The sequence below is a fragment of the Maniola hyperantus genome, chromosome 15 (genome assembly GCF_902806685.2).
Source record: "Maniola hyperantus chromosome 15, iAphHyp1.2, whole genome shotgun sequence".
Lineage (NCBI taxonomy): Eukaryota > Metazoa > Arthropoda > Insecta > Lepidoptera > Nymphalidae > Maniola > Maniola hyperantus.
The window spans coordinates 2,991,128-3,016,902 of record NC_048550.1 but is presented as its reverse complement, the minus strand read 5'-3'; the positions used below and the strand labels follow the sequence as shown (position 1 = coordinate 3,016,902).

Here is a 25,775-nt window from a genome sequence, read left to right as displayed (position 1 = left end):
TTCCAGATTCTACAAATAAATAAATAAAATCATTTATTTCCACCAAATACAAAATCATATTTTTGTTAGTATTGACACGTACCTTAAAACTAATTATTATAAAATTCTTACCAAAACAACACTGTGCACCTGTTTTCCGAACTAGTAGGAAACTGTGTCTCGGAAAACAGGGCCTCCAGCTCGGCCCGTATTCTATGGAAATATAGTGCGATCTATCGACCCCCAAACTCAAAACTGCCATAAAAACTATCCACGCATGACGCATCCACATCTATATTATCTAAATATATAAAAGGAAAAGGTGACCGACTGACTGACTGATCTATCAACGCACAGCTCAAACTACTGGACGGAACGGGCTCAAATTTGGCATGCAGATAGCTATTATGGCGTAGGCATCCGCTAAGAAAGGATTTTTGAAAAATCAACCCCTAAAGGGGTGAAATAGGGGTTTGATATTTGTCTAGTCCACGCAGACTAAGTCGCGAGCATAAGCTAGTTCCATATAATTAAGCGATGCGCATCGCGTTTATGGTAGGTAAAAAGTGTTTTACTCGGGAACTGATTGCGAGAAATACTTTCACTTGTCCAGCTTTTTAACTACGGGGACACCATCTCACCGTATCGCGCTTCTCGCTCAAGTACTTGTCAGCACCCTTGAGATTAGAGTCGACGACTTCCCCGGCGTTCTTCATGCCCTGTTGGGTAGCATCCCCCACCCTCTTGAGCTTGTTGTCCACGGTGCTGTAAACAGCGTTGCTGGCATCGGCTGCCGCTTTCTTGGACTCTTCTGCTGCGGCGCCTGAATCAAATTCGTATTTCAAATTATAAATAAAACAAATAAATATATTATAATCTTTTATTTCAGACCAGAAGAGTCCATATTTAAATTTAAATTTACAACTATATATTTACTAGAGTTAGTGTGTTAGTAACAATATTTCCTTATAGTTACGTTGGTACCGTCCAATGCCCTAACTTTTCACGGATTTTGATATTTTTGGACTTTATCGTAACATAAAAATATTAAAATATGCATGATTTGCACGTTATATAACATTTTATCATAAACAAAGCCCAATATTTTCATAATTTTCATTAATTTTAGCCAATTTACGTATATAAATGAAAGTTTTGAGGTATTTTAGGAAATAGGCAAAGTTATTGCTCATATTCCTAACATTGCCTGATGCATTTGCTCCAATATTAATAATTTGATTTTATCCTGGCACAGACAAGGTCTAACTCTAATCCCTAGAGAATACAACCCAATTTTCAATGTTAAATTTAGGAAATGTTTTAGTAGGTAAAATCGTTGGGGCAATGTTTGGACACAATTTTATACAACTTCCATACATTGACAAAAAATGCATAGGTTTGTCTCGTTAGTAATATAAGAATGAAATAAAATATTAAAAATATTTATATTTATTATTTAAGTAGGTGTGACTATATATATTAAACTCGCGTAGTTTAACAATTAATCAGTCATTGCGAGTACCTCGTATTTATTAGCAAACCATCAGTCTTAGAAAAACAAAATATTTGGTAGATAGGTGACTATTACGATAAACTTTAAACATAATAACATTACTTAAGATAGTACCTAACTTTTTACTAACGTAACCTCGAGCTTAATTCACTATAATCCACCAAGTCATACAAATCTGTATTGTACAACGTGCAGCGTTCTATTTCGAACCTATTTCTGCCCTATTAAAAAAATCAGTAAAACTGCTTCAATCGCAGTTATCAGGAAACATACTCGTACATACGAACATTCCTCCTCCTTTTTTGAAGTCGGTTAAAATCAAATTACAAAGTTGTAAACCCTAGCCTAGGCAATGTTATGTTCAATTGTGCAGAAAAGTTGCTAAACTTTGCCTATTTCAATATATCTCAGTAAATATACGCGAATTTGAATTTAAATTTCTCATTAATGATGAGAAATGAAAGATCTATTGACGTTTTATAGAATGAGAATAAAACAAGTTAGGAATTTTAATGAGTTATTTGAAAAGTTTTTCAGCAACTCATAATAACCGTTTTGCCGCACTTTCGTTTGACACACGACTGGCGAAAATTATGCATGCTACTAACTTAATGGCACCAATTTGGTGTTGCCAGATAATCATTCTAAAAACTGACAAATGTTTCTATTGCTAGACTAATAAATTGAATAATATATTAGCTTTTTTCCATTTTAGGCAAACTTTGGACGCGAGGCAAAATTAGGCATTTTGACGGTAATGTTAGTGCTTAGTTATTGGGCAGCCTATCCTATCTTTAATTGCACCCATTGCATTATAATGTAAGTAACGGGTAGGTAACCTGATTATGACAGACATCATGATTTTGAATTATCGATATTTCGACCAAGTTGCATGAATCGTGGTCAGGACGGGACTGCGGCGCTGTGAGAGATGAAGTTCGAGCTGTCATGTGCAGTATCAAACTACCTACCTTTTTGTTTTTCGCTGGAACTTCTCGAGCTGCAATTTTTGTCAAAGACGGTTCCCGTAACGTAACTTTAACTACCAGTCATGCAACTGAACCTAAAACAAAAATTTATTGTACTTACTAGCAACCCTCTTAGCCTCATCCTTGGCTGCCTCAGCAACCCTCTTAGCCTCTTCTGCGGCAGCTTCGGTAGTCTTCTTCGTCGTGTCTACTGTCGCGGCTATAGAATCTGTGGAAGAAACTATAACTTTCAAATTTTTTTTTAAATATATTTAAAAAGTAATAAACGAAATATAATTTATATAGGTTAGAAAACTACGGTCTATCGGATCGATCACACCCCATTAGACCCACATTTAATTCTAAATTTAATTCTCAAAAATATGAATAAGTGAATATTATATTTTTATTAATGTTAATAAATATAATTATGTAATATTTTAATTTATGCCAAATGAGTTGATGCTTAATAAAAACCGCTCATACAATCTCTTTTGATAGCAGTTTTTGTAAAACAACATGCGCGCTCAGCTTTATTTGCGAACAGTCAAATGCGCTGACTTTGCCAAAACGTATTTATTGCATACTTGATTGCATAATATTTGATTCGTTATAATATAATAGTTTCATTTTAATAAGCTTCATAATTTTTCTTATTAGTTAAGTTATCACTTATCAGTATGAACTATGAATAGGTGAATATCATAGGTGAATATAATTTTATTGTAGGTACTTATGTTATTAATTATTCCTAAATTGATATACACACGCAGTTTTTTTTAATAATTACAAATGAATTTTCAAATAACTTATTATTATTTTAGAAGCGTTTTCACACTGATCAGTTGAACACACTTGCAAGACAATGTTCCTAATTATTTATTACCGATTGATCCTTCAGCTGTTTCGTTTAAATTATTTACCGTAGACTGAGCATAATCTTTTGTACCATCCATTTTGTTTTTTATAAGATCTAAAAATTCCACAATTTCAATTAAAAACCTATCTCAAAATATCCATACTATCTATACCAATATTTATTTAATAGGTACAGTGGCACCGATTCTAAGCACAACCTAATTTTAGAGTATTCGCACCCTCTTCTTACTATTGTAATATGAAAAGGACAGAAGCAGTTTGACATTTCTAAATTTAATTTTTAGATGGTAAAACCCGTGATTTTAGCACGCACTCGCGAACCTACTGTTTAAATTTGTATTGTGCACTAAAATTTAGAGTCTTTAAATGTGAAAGTCATGTTCCGTTCCTTTTTTAGCATTGTTAAAAAGAAAAGGATGCAGATACTCTAAATTTAGTTTAGAGTAAGACAAAGGAATCGGTGCCAATGTGTGTCCTTCTGTTACTTTTTCACGGCCCATCCATTTAACCGATTTTGACGAAATTTGTTACAGTGCGTGAAATCATACTACTATTCTTCTAGGAAAACCAAACAGTTCCCAAGAATTTTTTTAATACCTACCTAAATCCTTTTTATTTAAAAAATATTGCACTCAAATTTCTGTGGGTAGAACACATGTTTAAAAAAATAAGAAAAATAATAGAAATTGAAAAAAGTAAAAGTTAAACAAAAAAAGAAATAATTTCACCTTTTGCACTACCAATAAAGCTTTTAGTATTATCTGCGGCATTCTCAGCGGACCCCTCAACCGAAGACGTTATTGTATCTAGAAGAAATCGTAAAGAAGAATAGAAAGAGGAAAATTAGATAACCGCATGCAACCAAAATGCTCTAATGTCATAAGACCCAGACAAAATAATGCAAGTAGTTACGTACTACAACTTCACGATAAAATCCATTGTATCAACCTTTTATGAGGCGGTACCTAGCCGTAATAAAACTAAACAATATTGTGTATCGGGGCCTTATGAGACTATTTAAAAATATGAGGGTAGCCTAAAATCTAAACATGCAGACAGCAGCTATATTCGATAACCTGTAATTCAATGTATTTATTTAAAGCTGTGATGTAAGAGTCATTTGGAACAAATTAAACCCCAAACATTTTAAAGGTACGCATTGAATTACAAATCATTAATTAAAAATGTAACAAAACTTTAAATACTTAGCTAAGAAAAGCTTGTCTTTGAATCAAAAAGAACACAAACAAACTACAACTGTACCTTTAGCGCCTAACACTACGGAAGCACTCTTATCGTATACAGAGCCAACTACATTCTTGGTTGTGTCTACTGTACTTTGTGCTGAACTTGATACCGTATCTAAAATATCAAAATGTGCACGTCAAATAAATAATAAATGGATTGTAATAATTGTAAAAAAAATAACATAGGTAATTTATAGTAAAATTATCAAAATTAGTTCGCAGAACTAATATGATTTTGCAAATGGTTAGATGGAAAACAACCGCTTCAGAACTTTTCCGAACCAAAACAAAAAAAAATAGCACGTACTTATTATAACTACAGTGCTTTTAAAATATGTCGGGTAAATCTTCGCATCGATTTTGAATAAAAATCAGAAAGAGCTTCAAAAACACACAATAAGTAATTTAGTTTACCTCTAGCAGCTCCAAAAAGTGATGCCCCTTTATCCGCAGCGGTAGCAGCTACATTTTTTGTCGTATCTACAGTGCTGGATAGTGTATCTACAAGCGAGTGAATAAGTTAAAAAGTGGTAAGTGTAAACACTATCTCATTTTTGATATGAAATAGTATATTATATACCTTTAGCGGTGCCCACTAACGAATAGCCTTTATCTACTGCTGATGATGCTACATTTTTTGTTGTATCTATCGTGCTTGCTACTGTGCCTACAAAATAAAATGTTTATGAAAATAATGATGCATATCCTTCTAAGTCAATTGCTGAAGATGTAGTAAATGATTTTAATTTTACTAGCGAAATGAAAGCTTCTTAGCTTAATTCTATCTTAGTCATGATTTTACTAACACACGAATCTAAAATTATTATTTTAGATATGGATATATCTAATGTCTGATAATAAAGATTATTTATAATTATTACTTCCTTTGATTCACTCATTATTTATACTTATTAATTCTTTTAATTCACTCATATGGAAAATGAAGATAATGAACAAAAACTAGTCGTCAAAACAAAGTGAAAGTCGTTGAGAACAGAGAAAATTAATGATTCTTGGTTGGCTCCTTGGTTGCAACCTTGGGTTAGCATTTAAAAGTTATAATGCATAAAGCGCAAAATTCTATTATACCTTTAGCTGTTTCTACTAGAGAAGCACCTTTGTCTGCGGCAGATGCTGCTACATTTTTAGTTGTATCTACTGTAGATGACACTGTGTTTGCTACGGTTTCTAAAAATACATTTTTAGTTACATGACTGCTGCTATTCAATTTGTAGACTAAAGTTTAATGAGGTATTTCAGTTTTACCTTTAGCACTACCAACAATCGCAACACCCTTATCAACTGCGGAAGCGGCTGCGTTTTTGGCTGTATCTACTGTGCTTACTACTGTCTCTACAAATTGAAGCAATAATAAGTAAGGTTGGTACAAAAATCTAATTACCATTATTCATAACAATTCAAAAGATTCTCTCAATCTCATATAATAGAATAGTATTGGCATAGTAGAAAGAGAAAATACTTTGAATGTAAATCAATATTAAAATGTTTTGAAATTTGAACGCGTAATAACCTGTTTTACTTCCACAAAAAAGAGAAACAATTATGAAAGTTCTTCAAAGCTAGATCATTTTGAACATTTGTTATTTAAGGAAGTAAATTTTTTGTATACCTTTAGCAGCTCCTACTATTGATGACCCTTTATCAACGGCAGATGCTGCTACATTCTTAGTGGTATCTACAGTTGCGTGTACTGTGTTCGCTAGTGTATCTACAAGCATTACAGTAAAATGAACTATAAAGCTCGTAATCATATTGATAGAGAGGTCAACATACGAAATACAAATGAAATTCATATTAAAATAGCATAACAAGTTCGCAATTATGATCTTATTATAAATGCAAAAGTGTGTTTGTTTGGTGGTTTGTTGGTTTTTCCTTCAATCACGTCGCAACGGTGCAACGGATTGACTTGATTTTTTGCATGGGTATAAATAAAGACATGGAGAGTGACATAAGCTACTTTTTATCCCAGAAACCTAAAGGATTCCCACGGGATTTTAAAAATCCTAATTCCACGCGGACGAAGTCGCGGGCATCAGCTAGTAATAAATAAAGTATACCTTTAGCACTTCCTATTAATGAAGAACTTTTGTCTACAACTGATGCTGCAACATTTTTGGTTGCATCTAAAGTACTCGCTGCTGTATCTATGATGGTAAACAAAATTATTCACGTAAGCGAATGAGCAAATAAAAGTATTTTATTTAACAGAGAAGCTATTGTTGTACCTTTTACAGTCTCAACGGCGGATGAGGCTACGTTTCTAGTGGTGTCTACTGTTGAATGTACAGTGCTAGCTACTGAATCTACAAATAATAAAAATATAAATGAATGAAATAGGTGTAAACTACGCAATTCATGAAAATGTGTATTTAGACAAAAACAGAATTGACAAAATATGTTAACTTTGGTTTAACCTATTTAAAAAAAACAAATTCTACATAGAAGTGTAGTAAAACATGGTCTTAATACTACTTAATACTGCGAATGTTTCTTTTAATTGTTATGAAATTGATAAGAGCTGACATTTAAAAATGAAATATTGTAATATGCATTGATGTTGGAATCCCATTTATTATTCTACGGTAATATGTAACAAACCAAAGAATCTCTCGCTGCTTGAAGAATTATTTTTATTAGTAGGTACCATTTCATACTTATTAAAATCTTTTATATATACTTATTAAATTCTTTTAACAGTTAACAAAATGTAACTGTCTAGTATCTTTACCTTTAGCAGTGTCTACATAGGCTTTGGCTGTCTCAAATGCTGACGAAGCAGCCGTTTTTGTGGTATCTACATTAAGGAGCCATGTATAATTACAAATAACTAACAGGGGCAATTTACCTTTAGCGGAATCCATGTAAGATTTTCCCGTTTCTACAGTACTTTCTGCAGCCTTTTTTGTACTATCTAAGGTACTTGCGACAGTGTCTACAAATGATAGATAATATAAATAACTAATAATCAAGAAATAACGCTCAATAAAATATGCACGTAAGGAAGCAAAAATAAAAACTAAACTACCTTTAGCACTACCAAGATATGACTTTCCAAGATCGTAAGCAGAAAACGCACAATCCAATGCTGATTGTAATGTATTTTGTGCTAAATCTAAATAAAACGGTGTAAAATAAAAACAAACAAATATTAGTCAACAAAACAAACAAAATACAATAAAACAAACTTCAATAAACAAAATAAAATAAACTTCTCAGATTCTTCAAAATCAGTTCACACGACATAAAAAGCTCACATTTGTTTCAACTTAATCTACCTTTAGCACTTTCCATGTATGTTGTAGTTGTTTCGGCGGCTGAATTGGCAATATTCTTAGATCCTTCTACTGTATTATTAGCAGCACTTGCAACTGTATCTATTACAAATTAATTTACATAAATATTATTGTTTAGTTGCGAATATGCAATATTTTCTAAATAGGTAATTAGAATATTTATTACCTTTTGCACTTGTAGCGTAAGATTTGCCGGTTTCGAGAGCTGATTCAGCAGTTTGTTTAGTAGTATCTACCGTATTTTGAATAGTATCTGCCACAGTATCTACAGTGAATAATAATAAATTAATATAGTAAAAATATATAATATAAATGTTCTGTTTTCTAAGTTAGTATATAGTAAGTGTATGTAGGATTCCATTATGTCTCGGCTAAAACTCTTCAAACTAAATTCATTAAGTATCGGATAGACGCAAAGTTTATGACATGGTATTTTTCCACAAACTTTTAAACGGAACCATGGATAACTCGGAACTGTTGAGCCAAATATCTTTCAAAGTTCCCTCCCGTATACCGCGGTATCCTATTCCTTTGTTCACTCACTGATTCAGCAGAACCAATCTAGGCCATCATTCGTTAATACCAAGGTTTTGTAAAACATACAAGGAATTTTTAGTCAAGGACAAGGCCTTCGATCTTTTGTGATAAATTGCCCAAATTTAAACTCAAGCTACTTAAATCACTTGATTGGACAGTAGGATAATTATTATGTCAGGCCCTAGTTGTAAGTATAAATATATTATACATAATTTAACTTAGTATTCATTTCATTATAATATTCTCTTAGTATTCATTTTGTATTTTGTAGCTTAGGTATATTTTTCATGTTCAGGTTAGGTTATTCTAATGTACGACTTGTTTTTTACTGCTCGTTGTTACTGTCCGTACGAGACCTATAAAACTCAAAAACCTTTTTAGTAATTGTAAGTGTGTAATTCTGTGGGCGGTTCTATGACAAATAAAATAAAATAAATATATAGGTACCTATATATATACTTACAAGATAGGGTAGCTATTTTATGTATGATAAAATGAATTATTTGATTACTTTTACAAAATAATATGTTAATTTTACTGCTTTATATGTACGAAATGCTAAATAATTACCTTTAGCGCCTATAGCGTATGACTTTCCGGTATCAAAAGCAGATTGTGCAGTTTTTTGCGTAGTATCTGCAGCACCTTGTAATGTGCTTGATACGGTATCTACAATACGAAATAATTATTAAACCTAGTGCGTAAAGTAAACATAATTACACGGCATTAAACAAAATTACCTTTAGCGCCCACAGCGTATGATTTTCCGGTATCAAAAGCGGATTGTGCAGTTTTTTGCGTAGTATCTACAGCACTTTGTAACGTGCTTGATGCAGTATCTACAATACGACATAAACATTGAAAACCTAGTGCGTAAAGTAAACATAAATACACGGCATGAAACAAAATTACCTTTAGCGCCTACAGCGTATGACTTTCCAGTATCAAAAGCAGATTGTGCAGTTTTTTGCGTAGTATCTGCAGCACCTTGTAATGTGCTTGATACGGTATCTACAATACAAAATAATTATTGAAAACCTAGTGCGTAAAGCAAACATAAATACACGGCATTAAACAAAATTACCTTTAGCGCCTACAGCGTATGATTTTCCGGTATCAAAAGCGGATTGTGCAGTTTTTTGCGTAGTATCTACAGCACTTTGTAACGTGCTTGATGCAGTATCTACAATACGAAATAAACATTGAAAACCGTAAAGTAAACATAAATACACGGCATTAAACAAAATTACCTTTAGCGCCTACAGCGTATGATTTTCCGGTATCAAAAGCAGATTGTGCAGTTTTTTGCGTAGTATCTGCAGCACCTAGTAATGTGCTTGATACGGTATCTACAATACGAAATAAACATTGAAAACCTAGTGCGTAAAGTAAACATAATTAGACTTGTGTGTAGAGTAAATATTATTATAGACGATCAAACAAAATTACCTTTAGCGCCTACAGCATATGATTTTCCGGTATCAAAAGCGGATTGTGCAGTTTTTTGCGAAGTATCTACAGCACCTTGTAATGTGCTTGATGCAGTATCTACAATACGAAATAAATATTGAAAACCTAGTGCGTAAAGTAAATAATATTACAGTGGATAAAACAAAATTACCTTTAGCGCCTACAGCGTATGATTTTCCGGTATCATAAGCAGATTGTGCAGTTTTTTGCGTAGTGTCTGCAGCACCTTGTAATGTGCTTGATGCAGTATCTACAATACGAAATAAATATTGAATACCTAGTGCGTAAAATAAACATAATTACACGGCATTAAACAAAATTACCTTTAGCGCCTACAGCGTATGATTTTCCGGTATCGAAAGCGGATTGTGCAGTTTTTTGCGTAGTATCTGCAGCACCTTGTAATGTGCTTGATGCAGTATCTACAATACGAAATAAATATTGAAAACCTAGTGCGTAAAGTAAACATAAATACACGGCATTAAACAAAATTACCTTTAGCGCCTACAGCGTATGACTTTCCGGTATCAAAAGCAGATTGTGCAGTTTTTTGCGTAGTATCTGCAGCACCTTGTAATGTGCTTGATACGGTATCTACAATACGAAATAATTATTAAACCTAGTGCGTAAAGTAAACATAATTACACGGCATTAAACAAAATTACCTTTAGCGCCTACAGCATATGATTTTCCGGTATCAAAAGCGGATTGTGCAGTTTTTTGCGAAGTATCTACAGCACCTTGTAATGTGCTTGATGCAGTATCTACAATACGAAATAAATATTGAAAAACTAGTGCGTAAAGTAAACATAAATACACGGCATTAAACAAAATTACCTTTAGCGCCTACAGCGTATGATTTTCCGGTATCAAAAGCAGATTGTGCAGTTTTTTGCGTAGTATCTGCAGCACCTTGTAATGTGCTTGATACGGTATCTACAATACGAAATAAATATTGAAAACCTAGTGCGTAAAATAAACATAATTACACGGCATTAAACAAAATTACCTTTAGCGCCTACAGCGTATGATTTTCCGGTATCGAAAGCGGATTGTGCAGTTTTTTGCGTAGTATCTGCAGCACCTTGTAATGTGCTTGATGCAGTATCTACAATACGAAATAAATATTGAATACCTAGTGCGTAAAATAAACATAATTACACCGCATTAAACAAAATTACCTTTAGCGCCTACAGCATATGATTTTCCGGTATCAAAAGCGGATTGTGCAGTTTTTTGCGAAGTATCTACAGCACCTTGTAATGTGCTTGATGCAGTATCTACAATACGAAATAAATATTGAAAACCTATTGCGTAAAGTAAATAATATTACAGTGGCTAAAACAAAATTACCTTTAGCGCCTACAGCGTATGATTTTCCGGTATCATAAGCAGATTGTGCAGTTTTTTGCGTAGTGTCTGCAGCACCTTGTAATGTGCTTGATGCAGTATCTACAATACGAAATAAATATTGAATACCTAGTGCGTAAAGTAAACATAATTACACGGCATTAAACAAAATTACCTTTAGCGCCTACAGCATATGATTTTCCGGTATCAAAAGCGGATTGTGCAGTTTTTTGCGAAGTATCTACAGCACCTTGTAATGTGCTTGATGCAGTATCTACAATACGAAATAAATATTGAAAAACTAGTGCGTAAAGTAAACATAAATACACGGCATTAAACAAAATTACCTTTAGCGCCTACAGCGTATGATTTTCCGGTATCAAAAGCAGATTGTGCAGTTTTTTGCGTAGTATCTGCAGCACCTTGTAATGTGCTTGATACGGTATCTACAATACGAAATAAATATTGAAAACCTAGTGCGTAAAATAAACATAATTACACGGCATTAAACAAAATTACCTTTAGCGCCTACAGCGTATGATTTTCCGGTATCGAAAGCGGATTGTGCAGTTTTTTGCGTAGTATCTGCAGCAACTTGTAATGTGCTTGATGCAGTATCTACAATACGAAATAAATATTGAATACCTAGTGCGTAAAATAAACATAATTACACCGCATTAAACAAAATTACCTTTAGCGCCTACAGCATATGATTTTCCGGTATCAAAAGCGGATTGTGCAGCTTTTTGCGAAGTATCTACAGCACCTTGTAATGTGCTTGATGCAGTATCTACAATACGAAATAAATATTGAAAACCTATTGCGTAAAGTAAATAATATTACAGTGGCTAAAACAAAATTACCTTTAGCGCCTACAGCGTATGATTTTCCGGTATCATAAGCAGATTGTGCAGTTTTTTGCGTAGTGTCTGCAGCACCTTGTAATGTGCTTGATGCAGTATCTACAATACGAAATAAATATTGAATACCTAGTGCGTAAAATAAACATAATTACACGGCATTAAACAAAATTACCTTTAGCGCCTACAGCGTATGATTTTCCGGTATCGAAAGCGGATTGTGCAGTTTTTTGCGTAGTATCTGCAGCACCTTGTAATGTGCTTGATGCAGTATCTACAATACGAAATAAATATTGAATACCTAGTGCGTAAAATAAACATAATTACACCGCATTAAACAAAATTACCTTTAGCGCCTACAGCGTATGACTTTCCGGTATCAAAGGCAGATTGTGCAGTTTTTTGCGTAGTATCTGCAGCACCTTGTAATGTGCTTGACACAGCATCTACAATTTACGAAAATTATATTGAAATTCTATTTCGTAAAGTAACTATTAAACACGAAAAATTTATAATATACCTTTGGCACTAGCAGCGTAAGATTTTCCAGTTCCTAAGGCACTTTGAGCCGCATTTTGTGCAGTTTCTACAGTGCTTTGAGCTGTATCTAATACAATATGAAATATAAATACATATAGCATTATAATGTTTAATACCCTATTAACCAATAAATAATACCGAAAACATCGTTAAATAATAAAAAAACAAAAAACAAAATTACTAGTCAACAAATACTAAAAATTAAAAAAATTGCCGCCAGGAAAATTAAATTAAAGGCTATCGTTTAAACAAGTTTTCTAGGATGTTAAAACTAAAATGGACTTTACTTTTTTTTACTTTGATTGGTACCTACTACCTAAGTACCTATATTATACTTTATACGAGGATAAGCATCGAATTCCTTTCGTCCCGCGAGTGATCTCTTCGGTCGTAGCGAATTGATGAATTAATATTATTTATATTTATTTATAATTAATATTATATAATTATCTAACTATAGCTCTCGTTACGAAAGCTGAAACAGTTGTTGGCATCGAAGTGATCAATTATTGTTGGTTTTAAGGTGTTATATTTTTGTTCTAACAAAGATCTATATAACACTGTTTCAAGTTTCGTGACGCGTAATGTACCTTCCAGTTAAAACAGAGTAACATGCAATTAGTTAGCTGATATATATTTTTGTTTCTACTGCGAATAAATTTTGTGTAGATACATTTTATACTAGCACCATAACAAGTAAGAACAAGAACTGCGTGCAAATGTTACTCCGAGGTACTATGATGATTAGGTATTAAAATGAAAACACCTTACCTTTTGTTGTGTTCATAGCTGACTCGGCGGCCTTTTTCGAATTAGCTGCAGCTGTTGCGATATTATCTAAGGAGATAAAATAAAAGGAATCTAAATATATAAAAGGAAAAGGTGACTGACTGACTGATTTATCAACGCACAGCTCAAACTACTGGATGGATCGGGCTGAAATTTGGCATTGGCACGGCACGTGGACGAGGTCGCGAGCATAAGCTAGTGCAAAATAAATTTAAATAAAAAAAAGAGAAATCAAGATAACGTAAAATAAAAAAATAAGGTAAGTATCTTAGCGAACAAATCTCTTCTCTTCTTCAAGATCTTGTTTGTAAACTTTTGTTTTTTGAGAAAATAAAGTCCTCGAACCTAACAATACGGATGATGTACTAAATTACGTCACGTATTCTAAATATAATAGACTAACCCCGTAGCGCTTGGTCCAAGCTAGCAAATATAATATGCGAACGTTAAAGCACGGTAATATTATCATACAGTATTCCAACTTCATACAAACGGACGAAACGCGAGCTATACCTACACGCCTCGATATCGGGGTGCGCTCGAGATGCAGACTGATCTATCAACGCACAACTCAAACCACTGGACGGATCGGGCTGAAATTTGGCTTGCAGATAGCTATTATGTTGTAGACATCTGACATCCGTTAAGAATTTCCGGATTTTTTAAAATTTAACCCCTAAGGGCGTAAAATAGGGGTTTGCAATTTGTGTATTCCACGCGGACGAAGAACAAGAACCACAAAACTTTCTTCTTCTCAACTTTACTCCTGGTATCTGACCAAGATTTTCCCTTCTTAGTACTACATTCAGATTTTTTTTAATCACTATATTATTTAAAGAGTTTGGTCACTTAGCAACTTACTATGCCGTTCGGTTTAGACTACGTCACTAGTAGTTTTGTCTTATTGCTGTAGGCATACAGCGTGTGTAAAATAAAATAATAATTTTTTATTGATTTAACGTTTATTTAAGTTTTAAAATTCATAAATTACTACACTTTTCGTGGCGACCAGGTACATATTATTTTCTTTCTAGGAGCCACCTGAAACAAAACAGTACGAATGAGGAAGGGCGAGAGTACAGAAAAATAACACATTTTGAGAGAGATAAGTAAGATAAGTTCAGCGGTGAACATTTGTATACTTACTTAATTAATATAGGGTAAAATAAGGGTAATGTCGTACATTGTACGGAATAACCCGAAAGGAAATTTTGAATTTTAACTGCCTGTGGTCACAAAAACATGCACAATGAAAACGTAATTATCAGCCCTGATATTATCTATATATATAAAAGGAAAAGGTGACTGACTGACTGACTGACTGACTGAATGACTCACTGACTGACTGACTGTCTATCAACGCACAGCTCAAACTACTGGACGGATCGGGCTTAAATTCGGCATGCAGATAGCAATTATGACGTAGGCATCCGCTAAGAAAGGATTTTTGAAAATTCAACTCCTAAGGGGGTGAAATAGGGTTTTGAAATTTTGTAGTCCACGCGGACGAAGTCGCGAGCATAAGCTAGTTATTAATATACTTACAAAATGAAATAGACTAATAACACCAAAAAAACATGTATATAATACGTACTTACGGCTTACATTTTCGTGGTAGAAATTACTTAACACCGAGGAGCGCAAAATCACATGCCATCCGCTATGGTCCAAGATCCCACTGCCGCCAGACCTTCCTTATTTTCTGAGAAACAAAATGTGTGGGATAGAGTGTACTTTTAATGTACCTACAGTACGCGGCAGAAAGTAGTGTAGGTACATCGACCTTTAGAAGGACATAGCAGATTTGTAGAGCACTGTCTCTGTCGTAGAGACCGACAAAACGTCATATAGGTTATGACTTATGAGTGACAGAGACAACGCTCTACAAAGCCGAAATGTCATTCTAAAGGTCGATATACGTTATTTTCTGCCGCGTACTGTACCTACGGATATTTGCTAGCTTGTATCTATCTCGGCTAATTTAAAGATATCAGTCGCTAAAGGCACGTTAAAACTTTACTCACTTTTTTAATGTCTGAGTGCTGAATTAAATGTATATTTCCTGAGTATTATAATATAAAAATTACGACTCAGACTATCAGTAAGATAAACCATGGTTTTTTTGCGAGCTTAGCGTCTGGCGGAAATTACCGCCGACAGGAAGTATCTGGCAGTATTCAATATTAATTATTAACAAGATTCTGTAAAACAATACATGAAATCAGCAATCAGACTAAGTAAATTTTTTAAATAGGTACTTTCAGTACCTAGCTGATACCCATAAATTGGCCCACGGCACAAGCTAGCAGATATGCGTACGTTAATAGTACACACTAAGTACTAACGCTACTCTATCCCACACATTTTGTTTGTCAGAAAACAAGGAAGGTCTGGCGGTAGGGGGATCTTGCTCTACTAGCACCACTGTCATTGCACGGGCCTCGTTAGAGAGTAAGTAATATATTCCTTGGCACGGACTGACGAAAAAACTTGCGAGAATGCGAGGCCTCATTAAACCTCATGGACACGCTTCACGCTTGTGGCAAACAACATCCAGCAAGCATCGGCAAACACCACAGATGGCTTGCCTGCAAATTGGAACGCTCCAAAGCGTTGGCAAGCATATGCAAACACCCGTCCACACGCTTGCTGTTAGTTGTTTGCCACAAGTATTTGGCGGCTCCATCAGAATACGTAATAGTACAGACTAAACAAACAAATTATGCGACAGTCACAGACTGTACGTGGTTTTCTTCCGAAAACAACATGATGTACGGAATTTTCCGGTGTACGGTATTGGCCTCTGTTTCCCGCTATGCAATTACGTATGTTTTTACAATAACGCGTACTGGTGCTTCACTAGTCATTTCCACGGAGATTCCTTCTTCACTCTCCTTTCTGAATTCTGTACGTTCTACAGGAAAAACAACTTAATTCGATGACTTACCTTTAGCACTATCCACAGCTTTGCTGGCAGCGTCCTTGGCTTCACCGGCAGCCTTGCCCACGGCGTCGACTGCTGAGTTTTTAGCGTTGGCGGCTGATGGAAACACAACACAACTATTAAACTTGGTAGATTCACTTGTCAATTTTTTTTCTTTCGGAACGCGGTCTACGCACTGAGTATTCCCAAACACTTTGTAAAAGTTACTTCGAATTAAAAACGTTACTATTTTCTATTCAAAACTGTCTATTAATATAGCTGTACCTACCTGCCTATATTTATAGGTTTTGTAATTTTTGACAATTATTGTGATCATCACTATTATGCTTTATTATTAAATTATATTTGCTATTATTTATTTTTAATTGTTGAATCTCTTGCAAAATACCTGTCTACGTAACACAAAATGTATTTTTTTACTTTCAAATTCTACTTCACTTCTAGATCTAATATTACAAAAATGTGTTCATTCGTTTGTGTGTTATGTATGAGTGCACGGATCCGATTGAGTTGAAACTTTGTACAGTCGATGTAGGCACTTGCGTAAAGGTTTCTTGCATGGTAACATCATCGTATTATAGGTGGCGAGCGTGTGGCATTGAAACGCATGCCGGGTATAAGCTATTATAATATTTCATTCCGATCATTTTTGACAGAATTTAGGTACCTGTACCTAGACTGATAAACTGGAAAAAAATTGTCAATACCTATTTTAAAAAAGCTCGCTAAGCTCTTATCGAGCAATTTTTCTAAATTAGATAGGTATCAATATTTTTCATTAGATAGCAATATATATACCAATATTATGGTATCACTTTGGAGGATTATACAGATTCTGGAGCCACTCTGGTCATGCGTAGGTACCTTTCGAATAATAACACGCACTCTACCTTACTGATGTAAGATAATACTGACGCGAGACGCCGAAATTCACATTTTATATGTATAATAGATCAAGGTTGTACTAATTAGCATATCTACTACGTTTGTTATTGGTTTCATATTGTTTTTGTAGGTACAGTATAATTGTCGCCAGGGAAGGAAAATCGTTCTATATTGTACGCATCCCAATTTGAAATTACATAATAATATTTAGTGTACGAAAGTTCACTGATATGAGTTTGACCAATAAAAATCTATTTTTCAGTATCAATTTGGTATTATTATTGATATGATTTCAGTAAGTTATTTTATTTTGTACCTGTAATATGACAAGGGTTAACATACCTTTGTAGTACAACGTATCAGAATAATTAGATCGTTTATGTATACGCTCAAGAGGTAAGGAGAAACCAGACCACCTTGATGCACCCCATTCTCTAATCCTTTAATAATATGATTATTATTATGGTTTTAGCATAGGTAACTATACCCATTGTTATAGAATTTAAAAAAACCCTGCTACGTCTAACAAATAAATACCTACCTACCTAAGTTCATGAAGTTGGTGAAATACATCATGTATTTTCGGTTGTGTTATGTATTATTGCAAGTTACCTACCTACCTCTTTGAAACCGTATTTTTACTGTTCGAAACGTAAGTATATTATGAATGTTTAAGTAGGGCAGGTAGGTAACTTTGTTTTATTATTCCAAAGGCCAATGACTTTTTAAATTATTATTTTGTAGGTTAATACATTATGTAAATTTTCCTTTACCTAGGTATAAATTAATTGAATAGGTTATTAGTATTTGATTATTGCATCAGCGGACGTGAGAATTAGCTATTTTGTCGCCACAAGTTGGAATTAAGTGTTAAAAACTTAAAACTTAAATTTTGTTCCAGAAGCTCGAAAACTTTGATGTGTTTTTCACTAAGCTTAGATATTAGGGGGCATCGATTTTACCGGGGCATAGTCTAGATCTAAGATTGATACCTTGATGTAGTAATTGTAGAGGAATTTGACATTTAAGGCTACCTATATCCTACCTAATATGGGTAAGTACCTACCTAACTTAATTTATTATGGTCTATGGACCATATTATATACCAATACTTAGATAGGCCAATACTTAGATTAATAGCCAATTACTTTATTTAGAAACCTACCTACGTATCTATTTATTTTAAAAAATCATACCAAAAGTTATAATTCTACTATGTATCAGGTATCTGATTAAAATAACTAGTCAAACTAGTTCTAATAAACAAAAACAATCGCGTTAACTACCTGTCTATTCAAATGCCTGGGAAACTTTACTGCATAACTGGATTAGAATCTATATATTCGCAGGCTGCGAATAGGTACTTAATTAAAATTAGATACTTTTAATACAAGGTTGTTTCTATTTAAATCTTCCAAGGCTGGTGTATCCAATAAAATCCTTCTAAGTTCTTAACATTTAATATTCAGTTAATAAACCAAATAATAGCAGCGTCAGAAGCAGACTTCTCCTCACCGGTGATGAGTTCTCTGACCTTCTTCACCTTGTCGTCAACAACGTGGGCCGCCTTTAAGGCATTTTCTTATACGAGCTACTCTACATCCAGTACCTACTATTTTCTTTACTACCATAGAGTTCTAAAAACCAGAGTTAGTAGTATCAAAAGCAGACTTTTCCGCACCGGTGATGAGTTCTCTGACCTTCTTCACCTTGTCGTCAGCAACGTGGGCCGCCTTTAAGGCATTTTCTTATGCGAGCTACTCTATATCCTGTACCTACTGCTTTCTTAACTAACATAGAGTTCTAAAAACCAGAATTAGCAGTGTCAGAAGCAGCCTTTTACGCACCGGTGACCAGTTCTCCAGCCTTCTTCACCTGGTCTTCAACTATGTGCTCCGCCTCTGTGACCGTCTCGGCCGTGAGCTACGCTACATGCTTCTTGTTCCTTAACTAACATGAGTACTACTAACCAGAGTTAGCAGCGTCAGATGCAGTCTTCCCCACACCGGTGACCAGTTCTCCAGCCTTCTCCACACCGGTGACCAGTTCTCCAGCCTTCTTCACCTGGTCATCAACCACGCGCACTGCCTCGTGATCTCTATGACGCAAGCTGCTCTACATGCTTCTTGTTCCTTAACTAACATATAGTAGTACAAACCAGAGTTAGCAGCGTCAGAAGCAGCCTTCTCCACGCTGGTGACCGCTTCTCCAGCCTTCTTCATCTGGTTATCAGCGATCTGCCCCGCTTCTGTGGCCGTCTCTGCCGCGACCTGATCTGCATCCTTCTTCTTTTTTTCGAAGAGGGATGCAGTTTTTTCTCCAACGCTCCGGAACGCGTCTGTAAGAAGAATTTCCTTTTAAGATATGTGCATTAATTTTTAAGGTAAGTTGAAGCATAAGGCGTTCAAAAGAAGATAGAAGGCTTGGAGAAAAGTAGAGTCAGCACCGAATGTGGACTACGATTTTATCATTTTATGATAATACTAGCTGATGCCCGCGACTTCGTACGCGTGGATTTAAGTTTTAAAAATCCCGTGCGAACTCATCAATTTTCCGGGATGAAAAGTAGCCTATGTCCTTCCCCGGGATATTAGCTAACTCTGTACCAAATTTCATCAAAATCTGTTGAACGGTTGGGCCGTGAAAAGCTAGCAGACAGACAGACAGACAGACACACTTTCGCATTTATAATATTATAGTAAGTATAGTATGGATTTTGATTTAGCCTCATTAAGTAATTATAAACCAATACTAGAAGAAGCCTAAATAGATACCTAAATGAACCAAGGGCGACGATTGAATCAAATCAAGACCAAAACTGCAATGATTTCGAATCTTACAGGATCGAGTAAGACAATTATTATTACAATTGCATTTCAGAAAGTAAAGAGAATCCTGGACATCTGATAAACCGTTCTAATAGACTAGAGCTGTGTCTAGTCAGATTGATAGTAGTGCCTAATCTACGTTCAAAGTAGATACCTAGACCTAATTAGTTACAGTGCGTAGGTAGTTGGGGCCTACATAGCATATAGGTGTCTGACAGGACGTTGATTATATTTATAGGTAGGTATAACTGATACGGCTCGTAAGCATTCCTAAGGTCAGGTGCGCATTGCATCCTATAGTCCCTAGCCCACGAGTCGTTTTAGCCAAGCGGGTACACCATCATCATCATCATGATCAATCCATCGCCGGCTCACTGCAGTGCACGGGTCTCCTCCCAGAGTGAGAAGGGTTTGGCCATAGTCTACCACGCTCGCCATGTGCGGATTGGTAGACTTCACACACACCTTTGAGAACATTATGGAGACCCCTCAGGCATGCAGGTTTCCTCACGATGTTTTCCTTCACCGTTAAAGCATGTGATATTTAATTAATTAACTCCGACAAGTTAGAGGTGCGTGTCTGGGTTCGTACCCCCGACCTCCGATTAGAAGGTGGACGTCCTAACCACTAGGCTATCACAGTTATACGGGTACACCGTACAGTATATTATATATCTGAATCTAAAATACTTATGCATTAACCATATAAAGACAGGCGAGTTATTCTAGGTATTTAATCACCAAGGTTTATACGGAACGGTCATACAATGTAGGTGTTAGCTCATGCCTAGAGCCTAACACGGCATAGGCACATTAAGTTGCGACCTTCAACTAATCCAGTACCCTACATATATATTGCTACCTTCACAGTATTTCATTTTAGTTCTACTGTCATTGAAATTATAAATAAGTGTATTACATAGGTACATATATAAATAATATTTTAGGTAAGTACCTACTTGATTTATTTCTTCTAAGTTCTAATGTAATAAAATTATTAGGGTGGAGACTGGAGTGGGATACGGTTTTTGACCAACCCTCTGTGCAAGCTGTGCGTTGTCTGTCAGTCAGTCAGTCAAGAGTTTGTTTCTGTTTGATCTGAGGTTTTCTCAAAATCAGAGCGGGACAAGACAAGAGGAGAATGGCTAATTGTGGTTTCAAATTAAAAAAAAAAAAAAAAAATCTTCTTCCGAAAGTAAAAATCTTGACACAAAAGATTTAGTCCCGCAAATTGCTAATGCGCATGACCGCCATTTAGTGACGTTAGCACTAGACTGAAGTTTCGAGCTGATGGTATGTTTTTATTTCGGCTGACGTTAAAATGACGCCATTTCGATGTTACCAAACATTGTTCGAGCAAAATGCGGGATGTATACCTAGTTATGAATGTGTACCTCGCTACCTACCCACCGCCACAGTTCACCACAGAACAGAGGGAGCTTATAACAAAACGTCGAGGCTTCGACGTCGGCGACGACACGACGGCGTCAAAATATGTTCCTACATTGCTATTATGTAGCCCATGAATAGCCTATTTTTCTTTGGTTTTTACGTCACCATAGTCTAATATTTGACATAATATCTTCGATTCAACTGCGCGATTGCGGGAGAATGACAGCTACAATGTCACGATCGCAATCATCTCTTATTGGTTAACGCTCGCTCACGATTGGCTACAATGCATTGTTGAAAGAAAGAAAGAAAGAAAGAAAAGACGTTTATTTATACAACTGTGCCACACATCACAACTTAAAGCTAAGAGCTGGTTATTCCGGCGCTTCTTCCACCTGAGAACAAGCAAAAGAAGCGCCGGAACAAACCGTCATGTTGCAACAAGAATCGCTCAAATTTAGCCAATCAGAGCAATTGAGATTGTAATAATGATTGATGCCTGTTTTAGACAATCGCCCTACAGGATCAAACCGAGTTCCTTGGATGAATATGTTTTATACTATCTCTATGGAGTTTTCTCTCACTTTAGTTCACAATGCCACCGCACCGGTTACAGTAGGTACCTATTGATCTTATGAGCGGTACCCACGCCTCCCCCTCCTACTTTTATCGAACAGAAAGGACACCCTGCGCGGCGCTATGACGCATTGCCGCAATTTTGCCGCAATCCAATCTTTTTAGGGTACCCGATGGTAAGTGCCAACGGACCATAAATTAATAAGCCTCTGCTGTCCGTCCGTCTGTCTTTCTGTCAGAGGGCTGTATCTGTACGTCATGAACCGTGAGGTAGAATTGAAATTTTTATAGAATCACCAGTTTCTATTGGCGCTGAAATCAACAAATAATAAAAATTTCAAAGTGTTACTTCTTGTTCGATAGTACGGAACCCTTCGTGTGTGTGTCTAACTCCCTCTTTATCGATTTTTTTATTACAGTTGAGCCCTTGACCTTGCGGGCTAACTTGGAAGAATGGCGGCTTCTATCTTTCTACACGACACTGTCCCGGAACGCCAAATCGCTAAGCGGTACGGCTTTGACGGTAGAGTGGTAACTAGCCACGGCCGAAGCCTGCTAAAAAACCAGACCAGAGATAATTCAGAAATTATAAAATCAAAAATTATCCCTGCTGGAAATAGAACCCGTCACCTCCCACTTATAAGCCCAAAGCGCTCACCATTGCGCCAGGGAGGTCGTCACTATTCAGACGGAGTCTACAATTTCATTTATTGTCTCTGCTCTACGATCACTTGTTATCAATCGTGTAAGTAATCTGTTATTCACCTACTTTTATTTTGATAATGAAAAAAAAACCGGCCAAGTGCGAGTCAGGCTCGCGCAACGAGGGTTCCGTACTACCGTCGCACTTTTTCGACATTTTGCACGATTTCAAAAACTACGATGCATAAAAATAAATAAAAATCTGTTTTAGAATGCACAGGTGAAGACCTTTCATAATATGATACCCCACTTGATATAATCTTACTTTGAAAATTGAAAATCCTAATTATTAGTTCATGACCACAATTTAATTTTTTTGTGTGATGTAACCACAAATTCACGGTTTTCAGATTTTTCCCCGAATGTCTGCTATAAGACCTACCTACATGCCAAATTTCATGATTCTAGGTTTTTCCTTTTGAGCTACGGAACCCTAAAAATATGACGTAATCTACCTATGCAAACTGTTTTCGTAGACATAATATTATTGCGAACTGGTTTTGATAACAAGGTATAAATTTTCCACGCACGTTTTTTTTTTCTTTGATACATTACTTTACTTACAATCAGCATATTTTGGCATGTCTTGGAAGATAATGTACCTATTGTAAATTAACTTGTAATAAGCTTATTATATAATTAGGTAGGTACCTACTCATTATTAACTTACTAGATTATGCCCGCGACTACATCACCGTAAATTTCGGTTTTTTTAATAATCCTGTGGGAATTATTTTAATTTTCCGGTACAAAAAGTAGTCTGTCCGACCCCGTGTGCTAGGACCGGATGTGAGCTAGCTCTGTAGGTAGGTACCTACCTGCTAAATTTCGACTGCTAGCAGCCAGACAGGCACACTTTCGCATTTAAATATTACTTAGTACCTATGGTTTTAAGCAAGCTCTTTGCTTAGCATAATGACCAAAAAACCTTTTTGGATTTGGAACGTAGGATAGGAATACTAATGTATCTTCGCTTGCTTGAAAAAGAGTCGTAGATCTGATTAGTAGGTACAATAAACATACATAAGTACATACATTAAGTAACCAACTAGCTATATAATATTAGGTAATACTCATACAATTTCTAACTCACCGAGATTCTTGTCTATCGGAAAGCATGGAAAATACAAATAACAATTATTTTTAGTTTACAAACATTCCAACTACAGTAGTAGTACGCGGTAGAAAGTAATGTACATCGGCCTTCAGAATGACTTTTCGGCTTTGCAGAGCGTTGTCTCTGTCACTCATATCCATTCCAAGACGTTTTGTCCGTCTCAACGACAGAGACAATGCTCTACAAATCCACTATCTCCTTCTAAATGTCGATGTACATTATTTTCTGCCGCGTAGGTACTAGTGATTATATTCTCTTTGACGTAGGTACGTGATAATACAATATTCTACAATTTATGACTAAGATGTCCATTGTCCATGCATAAACGTTTGTTTATTATCTAAAATGAGACTAGGTACCTATTTCTTTTCTAATGGCGATATGCAATTTACTGAGGTTTCTACTTTCTAGCAGTAAAAATCATCAATGATCAAATTATTAGGGGTGTGCCTCAGTGAAAAAAAAAGTCAAAATTCATGCAATGAAAATTTATTAGTGTGGTCTAAATATTTAAATCTTCAGGTTAGCTTGGTAGGTAGGTACAGAAATTAAGAAGAAAGCTTAGAAGGTTACAGATAATATAGCCTTACAACACTCATTCTAAATCAAAGTTGTTGACATAAAAATATATATATATTTATGAGCAAACTAGGTAGGTTTCAGTTACCTACTTATCTATTTGAAATGTCTAGATCCTTTTACAGTAAGGGACCAATGAACTTCGCCCATAGCCAAACCGGCTTTTAGGTAGAGCCTTTAAAATAACTTAGGTAGAAGCTAGTGGTTATTATTTTACGCTATAAACAACTTCTACGCCTATCTAGGTACCTACTTATCTAGGTCTGTCTAGAAGGTAGGTTTCTTTATTCAGATAGATACAAGTTACCCCTTGGCCTTGACTGGTGCTTGACTGCAATTTCACCTGGTAGAACCTGCCCCCCGATTGTGTAAGAATAACCATTTCATGGCTATCGCAATCGTCAAGAAATTCTGCCCTTTGATTGGTTGATTCGCTGTTTACATTTTTTCACAGCCAATCAAAGGGCAGAATTTCTTGACGATTGCGATAGCCATGAAATGGTTATTCTTACACAATTGGGGGGCTGGAAGGGGTATGGCATTTTTTATTAAATCCATGTTGATTTCTACGCGGCGTCGTAATTCAAACCGGAACGCTAAGGTACCGTAAGTTTGCTTAGTTTTACGAAAAATATTTCAAAATCGATGTATAAGATAAAAACTAAATAGATAAAATATATTAATGAACGCTGCTGCTAAAGATTTAGCAGCTATTTATTTAAGGATGGTTACAGAAATATAGAATCCAGAAGTAGGACCTAGTATGTTGCATATTCTGAGTTAGGTACTTATACAGCACAGAATATAGGCACATTAAGTGGTTAGGTACAGCACGCACTTGGCCAGTTTATCAAAATAATTTCAATAAAGTCTATAGCATTAGGGGCAATAATGTTGGCACAGGTTGTTAGCATCAGTTAAAGTGTCATAAGAGTACAATGGTCCGGATGCTAACTAAAATAGAACATAGCCCGTCAGTTAGAGATTGTTGAGTGGATGAACTTTTGTTTGGGACTCTTACGTACCTGGTACATACCTAGAGAAGATAAACCACAAGCTTAATAATTCGCTAAAATCTCCCAAAACTTAACAGAAGTCCATTTTTGTGTTGAAATTCCTTGTATTATGTTTTATTTCCACGATTTCCACGACAGACGAACTAGTAGGAACCGTAATAAGCTCGCAACTCCTACGCTCCGAATCGGGAAAGTGGGAAAGTCTTTTGTGGGAATTAGTGTAATATTTTATAACAAAATTCCACAAACAATTTTAGACTTGCCTTTACACAAGTTTAAAAGATCTA

At 35.4% G+C, this 25,775-nt stretch overlaps 1 protein-coding gene across 15 annotated transcripts in view; it reads right to left on the bottom strand.

Annotated features, from left to right (window-relative positions):
* The window catches only part of LOC117989171 (perilipin-4-like), a 39,287-nt gene that overhangs the window by 1,671 nt on the left and 11,841 nt on the right, over window positions 1–25,775 (bottom strand). Inside the window, exons 2-43 of one of the 15 annotated variants that reach the window (XM_069503527.1) lie at window positions 23,870–23,881; window positions 19,437–19,616; window positions 16,397–16,489; window positions 13,432–13,497; window positions 12,641–12,727; window positions 12,468–12,566; window positions 12,296–12,394; window positions 12,124–12,222; window positions 11,952–12,050; window positions 11,780–11,878; window positions 11,608–11,706; window positions 11,436–11,534; window positions 11,264–11,362; window positions 11,092–11,190; window positions 10,920–11,018; window positions 10,748–10,846; window positions 10,576–10,674; window positions 10,406–10,504; window positions 10,234–10,332; window positions 10,062–10,160; window positions 9,890–9,988; window positions 9,691–9,789; window positions 9,525–9,623; window positions 9,353–9,451; window positions 9,181–9,279; window positions 9,011–9,109; window positions 8,070–8,168; window positions 7,886–7,984; window positions 7,636–7,722; window positions 7,456–7,542; window positions 6,836–6,913; window positions 6,668–6,754; window positions 6,217–6,315; window positions 5,853–5,939; window positions 5,676–5,774; window positions 5,167–5,253; window positions 5,001–5,087; window positions 4,603–4,701; window positions 4,068–4,145; window positions 3,347–3,433; window positions 2,582–2,689; window positions 621–802 (exon numbers count right to left, since the gene is read on the bottom strand). In XM_069503527.1, the coding sequence (XP_069359628.1) occupies window positions 621–802; window positions 2,582–2,689; window positions 3,347–3,433; window positions 4,068–4,145; window positions 4,603–4,701; window positions 5,001–5,087; window positions 5,167–5,253; window positions 5,676–5,774; window positions 5,853–5,939; window positions 6,217–6,315; window positions 6,668–6,754; window positions 6,836–6,913; window positions 7,456–7,542; window positions 7,636–7,722; window positions 7,886–7,984; window positions 8,070–8,168; window positions 9,011–9,109; window positions 9,181–9,279; window positions 9,353–9,451; window positions 9,525–9,623; window positions 9,691–9,789; window positions 9,890–9,988; window positions 10,062–10,160; window positions 10,234–10,332; window positions 10,406–10,504; window positions 10,576–10,674; window positions 10,748–10,846; window positions 10,920–11,018; window positions 11,092–11,190; window positions 11,264–11,362; window positions 11,436–11,534; window positions 11,608–11,706; window positions 11,780–11,878; window positions 11,952–12,050; window positions 12,124–12,222; window positions 12,296–12,394; window positions 12,468–12,566; window positions 12,641–12,727; window positions 13,432–13,497; window positions 16,397–16,489; window positions 19,437–19,616; window positions 23,870–23,881 (4,067 nt within the window). The remainder of the gene's footprint in view (window positions 1–620; window positions 803–2,581; window positions 2,690–3,346; window positions 3,434–4,067; window positions 4,146–4,602; window positions 4,702–5,000; window positions 5,088–5,166; window positions 5,254–5,675; window positions 5,775–5,852; window positions 5,940–6,216; window positions 6,316–6,667; window positions 6,755–6,835; window positions 6,914–7,455; window positions 7,543–7,635; window positions 7,723–7,885; window positions 7,985–8,069; window positions 8,169–9,010; window positions 9,110–9,180; window positions 9,280–9,352; window positions 9,452–9,524; window positions 9,624–9,690; window positions 9,790–9,889; window positions 9,989–10,061; window positions 10,161–10,233; window positions 10,333–10,405; window positions 10,505–10,575; window positions 10,675–10,747; window positions 10,847–10,919; window positions 11,019–11,091; window positions 11,191–11,263; window positions 11,363–11,435; window positions 11,535–11,607; window positions 11,707–11,779; window positions 11,879–11,951; window positions 12,051–12,123; window positions 12,223–12,295; window positions 12,395–12,467; window positions 12,567–12,640; window positions 12,728–13,431; window positions 13,498–16,396; window positions 16,490–19,436; window positions 19,617–23,869; window positions 23,882–25,775) is intronic. The other 14 variants (XM_069503533.1, XM_069503530.1, XM_069503531.1 and 11 more) reach the window with 14 other exon arrangements.